At 43.0% G+C, this 5,993-nt stretch overlaps 1 protein-coding gene across 1 annotated transcript; it reads left to right on the top strand.

The window, feature by feature from the left end:
- Nucleotides 1–270: 270 nt before the first annotated feature.
- On the top strand, nt 271–4,094 carry LOC147897937 (pentatricopeptide repeat-containing protein At3g63370, chloroplastic-like). Its single transcript, XM_087379946.1, has one exon. The coding sequence runs from the start codon at nt 318–320 to the stop codon at nt 2,877–2,879; it is 2,562 nt and encodes an 853-aa protein (XP_087236072.1). The 5' UTR covers nt 271–317; the 3' UTR covers nt 2,880–4,094.
- The last annotated feature ends 1,899 nt before the right edge of the window (nt 4,095–5,993 follow it).

Here is a 5,993-nt window from a genome sequence, read left to right as displayed (position 1 = left end):
CCCACTTTGACTTCAAAAAGGGGGTTAAGGGCTTCACCTTCTTGTGGACAGTTGTGAATGCCTCCTTAGGTCAGATTCGAATATGTCCGGACAAGGGTGCATTAAATGTCCTTGGCAAAAATTGTTGGATGAAATTGATGTTCGTGTATTTGTTTTCGTGGGGCTTTGCCCAAGGTGTGCACAACCCAAAAAAGTGAAAGCTTGAGGGCTGCTGATCCATTTAAATGGGTCATGTCAGAACACCATTTCTAAGCTGAGACGGCCAAGACATGTGTGAATCGTGCCTGAAGCCTTAGATACACCCTGTTTATGCACGTATGTGTATATGTGGTGGCATATATACACATAATACACTGCCAACCCAAACATCTCAATTCGGACAACAAGTTCGAAAGATTCAGCAAGCGGTCTTGCACATGCTGTTGCTTAGCTTACACAGGCAGCCACTTAGTCGAAGGATATATCTAATTTCACCAAGTGCCGTAAGCTCTCCAAGCGTGGACATTAACAGTTCCAGTGGCAATACCTTGAGTAGAGTGCGACCCTCTGGACCAAGCGGCTCTGTAAACCTTCATGCTCAAGAGGCATGGCAAGAGCTTCTGGAACGACCAGATCGACCTCGTATGCAAATGAATTCCGCTACCTTTGCCGATCTCTTGTGGCGCTGTGGCAATGCTAAAGCCTTATCGGATGGCAACTGTATACATTATCAGATTGTTCAACGTGGGCTTGAGCGAGATGTGTTTGTGGGGGGCCTCCTTGTTCAGATGTATGGCAAATGTGGAGCTTTGGAAGATGCACTGGCGTTGTTTGTGAATATACCTCATCGCCATCTGTTTTTATGGAGCTTTATGATAAGAGCGTTTGCCAAGCATGGGGACAGCCAGGTGGCTCTCGGACTCTTTGATCATATGCAGCAGGAAGGAGTGCTGCCTGACAAGGTCACTTTTGCTTGTATTATTTCTGCATTTGCTACTGAGGCAGCATTGGCAAAGGGTAAATGGATACACGGTTGCATTGTTTATAGTAGATTTGAGTCAGAAATTGCTGTAGGCAATGCCCTTGTGAATATGTATAGCAAGTGTGGCAGTCTTGATGATGCCCGCAGGGCGTTTGACAAGATGCTAGAGCGGGACGTAGTTTCATGGACTGCCATGATCGCAGGCTATGTTCAGCAGGGGCAGGGTAAGGATGCCCTGAAGCTGTTTGATCAAATGTTGTTGGAAGGAGTGATCCCAAACAAGGTCACCTTTATCAGCATCCTTTCTGCTTGCGTTGGGCAGGAGGCCGTAGCTAAAGGCAGTCACATGCACGCACAAACGGTGAACTCTGGATTTGAGTCAGATATCAACTTGGGAAACGCTCTTATCAATATGTATGGCAAGTGTGGTAAAGTGGAGGAGGCACGAATGACTTTTGACCTAATGACTGAGCAAGATGTGGTTTCATGGAATGCTTTGATCGCAGTATATACCGTGCATGGAAAGCACATTGACGCCTTCCAACTCTTTGACCAAATGAACCAGAAAGGATTGAGGCCAAATAAAATAACCTTTGTCAGCATTCTTTCTGCATGTACCAGCCTAAATCAGGGGATGCATGTGCATACTTGCATCATTGATAATGGCCTTGATTCCAATGTCGTCGTGGCTACAGCCATTGTGAGCATGTATGGCAAACACAGCAGCGTGGAGAATGCAAAATCAAGTTTCTACAGAATGCCCGAACGGAGTGTGATATCATGGAATGCCATGATTGCAGTATATGCCCAGCATCGGCAAGGCAAGGAGGCAATGCAAGTCTTCGATCAGATGCACCAGCAAGGAATAATGCCAAACAAGGTCACCTTTGTCAGCATCCTTGATGTATGTGCAAGCCAAGCTGGGCGAGCAGAGGTTGAACGGGTTCATGCTCGCATCTTGGACAGTGGGTTCAAGTCAGATGTTGCCATTGGGAATGCTCTTATAAATGTGTATGGCAAGTGCGGTAATATAGAGGGTGCTAGGAGAGAGTTTGATGAACTTCTCATCCGGGATGTCGTTTCATGGACTGCCATGATTACAGTCCATGCACAGCATGGGCAAGGCAATGAGGCCCTGCAACTCTTTGAGGAGATGCAGCAAGAACGAATACAACCAGACAAAGTCACCTATGTCAGTGTAGTTGATGCATGTGCCAGCCAGGCAGCGCTGACTGAAGGTAAACACATTCATTCCCGCCTGACAAAGCGAGGATTTGAGAAAGACATTGCTATTGGGACTGCTCTTATTAACATGTATGGAAAGTGTGGCAAACTGGATGTTGCACAGAGAGTCTTTGATAAAATGCCGGATCGGAATGTTGTTTCATGGACTGCTCTGATTGCTGCATATGCACATCATGGGCAGGGTAAAGGGGCTCTCCAGCTCTTTGACCGCATGAAGCGGGAAGGAGTTGTACCAGACAAGATCACCTTTCTCAGTATTCTCGCTGCTTGTAGTCATGCTGGTCTCATTGAGGAAGGCCATCAGTTTTTGACTTCCATGAATGAAATATGTGAGGTGTCGCCTATTGCTGATCATTATGGCTGCATAATTGATCTACTTGGGAGGGCTGGCCGGTTAGATGAGGCAGAGGACTTGATTAATGACATGCCATTTGAACCTAGTCCTGTGCCATATATGGCACTACTTGGCGCCTGCAGATACCAGGCTGACATAGAGCGAGCAGAGCGTACTGCAACGCATGTATTTGAAATGGATCCAGAAAACCCCTCACCATATGTGATGTTATCAAACATCTACATTGCTGCTGACAGGTTGGATGATGCAGCAGAGTTGCTAAGAAGGATGAAGGAGAAGGGCATACAAGGGTCTGAGGGAGCCCAAATGCAGTTGTGATGTGAATCATTAATCGCTCTCAAAGAGGAGTATATTCTGCACATGCCTTACTGGAACATTGATTTGCCACCCTTTAAAAGACTCCCCAAAGTGAGCCTAACAATCAAAACTGACATTTTGATAAGTGGTGGAAGTCCTCTTCTTGTCTTGAAGACTTTGATTATAGCTCCGCCATCAAGGTCGAATTTCAGGCAATCCATTGGATGATTGCATAGTGCTTCTGTTCAAGGAGGATGGAGTGTGCGTGGGCATGCTCACGTTATGTTGAGTAGAGCATTCTCAAGTTCTCCTGGTGGGGTTGACTCCATAATTAGGTAAAAATTGCCGAGGAACCTGTCAGGTTTTGTCATGGTTCACGAATGCTCAAAAGTTTCGATGGTGCACCTGATGAAGTACCTTACTTTTGGCATGACTACTTCAATAATCTAGCAGAGTATCATTCTTGGTCATTTCATAAAATGTTGACCATCTTTGCTGAGAGTTGGCTGCTCCTTGTTTTCACCTATGAGTTCGACTGGAAGCAGCAGCTAATGTGCTTTGCAATACTGATCCATTGAAAGATATTGTAACCGGTGTGCAAGATGTTGACTGGAACAGGCCTACAGCTGGAGTGAGGGTCACACATCTTTTAAATGGCATCGATCCAAATGTGCTTATGCACTTAAAACTCTGTAATCACATGAGAATTAGGGGTGCTTCTTATAGTATAAGAGTCGCATTACTGAGAAGCAATGGAGAGAGACCAACTCAGATGATCGAGGTTGACAACAATTGAACTATATAATCAAAGACATAATGTTGGGGTTGAGGCCCCGAATCAAAAGGCAGCATCTCTCTATTACTATTTTCCCACAAGGCAGATAGTACCTTTGTTTGAATGGAGGATGGATGTTTGATTTTGGAAAGAAAATTCTAAATCAACTTGGATTGCACAAAATTCTAGTTACAAACTATTTTAAAGTTGGAGGGAGTAGCATTTTGGAGTTCATCCGTACGTTGGTGGCTTTCAAGTGGTAGCTCTGCTAAGCGCAGTATTAGCATCTTCCAGGTAGGCAGGAAAGGGGCTGCTGCATATTGTATGCCTCAGAGAATTAAGTTCGGTCAATAAGTTCTGAGCTTTTGGTAGTTTAAGATTATGTATTGGGTAGGTAATATGTGCACGAAGCCCTTGAGTCGGAGGAAGAATCCACTACAAATGACGAACCTCTCATTAGAATAATAATCCGAACATAATCAAAGATCAGAATACTGTTCCCGCTCCCATTGTCCGTATGGAAAACGGATCTTTCCGTCTATCGTCTCAATTTTTAGTAGCATGATCTGGAAAATGGATCATTTGGTCAATTTGTTGTTTCACATGACTCCTATCGATCTTCTTGCACATGATCTGTTTTCTTTTCAGCAAACAAAACGAGTCTTTGCTCCCAAAATAAAAAAACATTCGCCTAACGTGGCAAGGTATGGTACGAGTCCATTTAAATACTCCGTATTATAACGAGTGAGTACAAGTACTCGTGAGCACTGCCTTCAATTGGTTCTGTCAAAGGAAAACAGTTGTTAAGATGAATGAATGATTAATTTGCAACACCTGTGATGGAAGCCCGTGTATAGGAAAGTTTGAATGATTTGCAAACCGAGAGAGAGAGAGACAGAGAGTGTTCTCAAAAAAAGAAGTGTGTGTGAGTGAGTGTGTGAGTGAGAGAGAAAGAACCAAAATAGAAGGGGGCCACGAGGTGAAAAATGGTGTGGGACACTTTTTTAAGAAAAGTGTAACGATAGTGTTGCTTGGAAGGCAATGCTAAAAATGGCCACTATGTGAGAATCCTCTAAATCACTAAGTAGGACCTTTTTCCACCGAGAGTTATGTTATGTTCAGGTCATCAGGGCACACTGCTTGTTGCCTACGTTGCGAAGTAGCCCAAATGACTTACCCTATAGATGGTAACATACATCACAAAGGCTTTGACTCTTCATTGGCTCCTTGCTCTGAACAATCTTAGTAGCATCCAACAAGTTTCTCTTCAAAGAAGCAAATACTAAACTACCAGTCCTCGAAACGGACATCCTCATTAAAAGCCAGTCTTTTGCTTATGCTCTGGATTGCCAGGCACCCACCATTTCTTAGATATGGCTAGATTGGCAACAACAATAGAGGTGAACCCCTGTGGATCCCCACTAAGAATTGATCTCCAATTAAACTTACGTGGGAATGATAAAAGTCTTCCAATCGCCTCCAAATAGCTCTTGCAAACAAACACTCCCAGGAAAGATAGCTTAAACCCTCAATAGAACACCTACATAAAGGAAGAGCACAGAAACATTTAGAAAGCCACTACAACAATGTTACTACTTCAGTTACATTGAAGTTAAGTTCAACCACATGATTCCATTTCTATTGGTAGCCATTATGCATAAAGGTTCATTCTCTAACCTTCCAATTGCAATGGCTGCTTCACTTAAGAACTTTCAAACAAGTACCCTTGTTGTATAGTTTTGATTTAGTGTTGACCCTCAAAATCCTTAACAAAAGTCTTAACTATAGTTGGCATTTTCCACAGTTCAGTAAAACTCTTATTTTCTTATGTTTCTACATGTATCTCTTCACAAAAAGTCCTTAAAGTACCTTTCTTGGGGGTAAAATTTCAAGCATGTTTAACATGCCGTCAAGAGATTTAACATAGTTGGACCCACTTGAATCCCAATAGAAAATGCAACCTTGCATAAAGATCTTAACTAGTCCTAAATTGGTAGTGGGAATAGGCCTTTATCTCAACAATACCCCTAATCTAGAATGCTCTTAAAATTCAACATTGACTCAAAAGCTAGTCTAATCATATGCAATGATTGGTATCAAGATGATCTATAGAATGGAAATTCTAAATTACAAACGAAGATCTTATATAGTAGTGAGAGGGTTTTAATATTTCATATTTTCTCACAGAAGATGGTAGTGGTTGTGTAAGTAAAAGCTTAACTACTATAACAAAGTTAGTGAATGACTTCACCCGATAAAGCCCTTCGTTGTCCTCTTGCTATAGGGGAGCCTATGCAACTTCATGTATGCTTTTGTGCTAATTTCCTCCTTAAGGCTTCCTTAGTTGGCCTCCCTACCTA

The sequence above is a fragment of the Dipteris shenzhenensis genome, chromosome 10, assembly GCF_047967505.1.
Source record: "Dipteris shenzhenensis isolate YYH24624 ecotype China chromosome 10, Dip_SZ_1.0, whole genome shotgun sequence".
Lineage (NCBI taxonomy): Eukaryota > Viridiplantae > Streptophyta > Polypodiopsida > Gleicheniales > Dipteridaceae > Dipteris > Dipteris shenzhenensis.
Note: the sequence above shows the minus strand (reverse complement) of the source record. Positions and strands in the feature narration are given on the sequence as shown.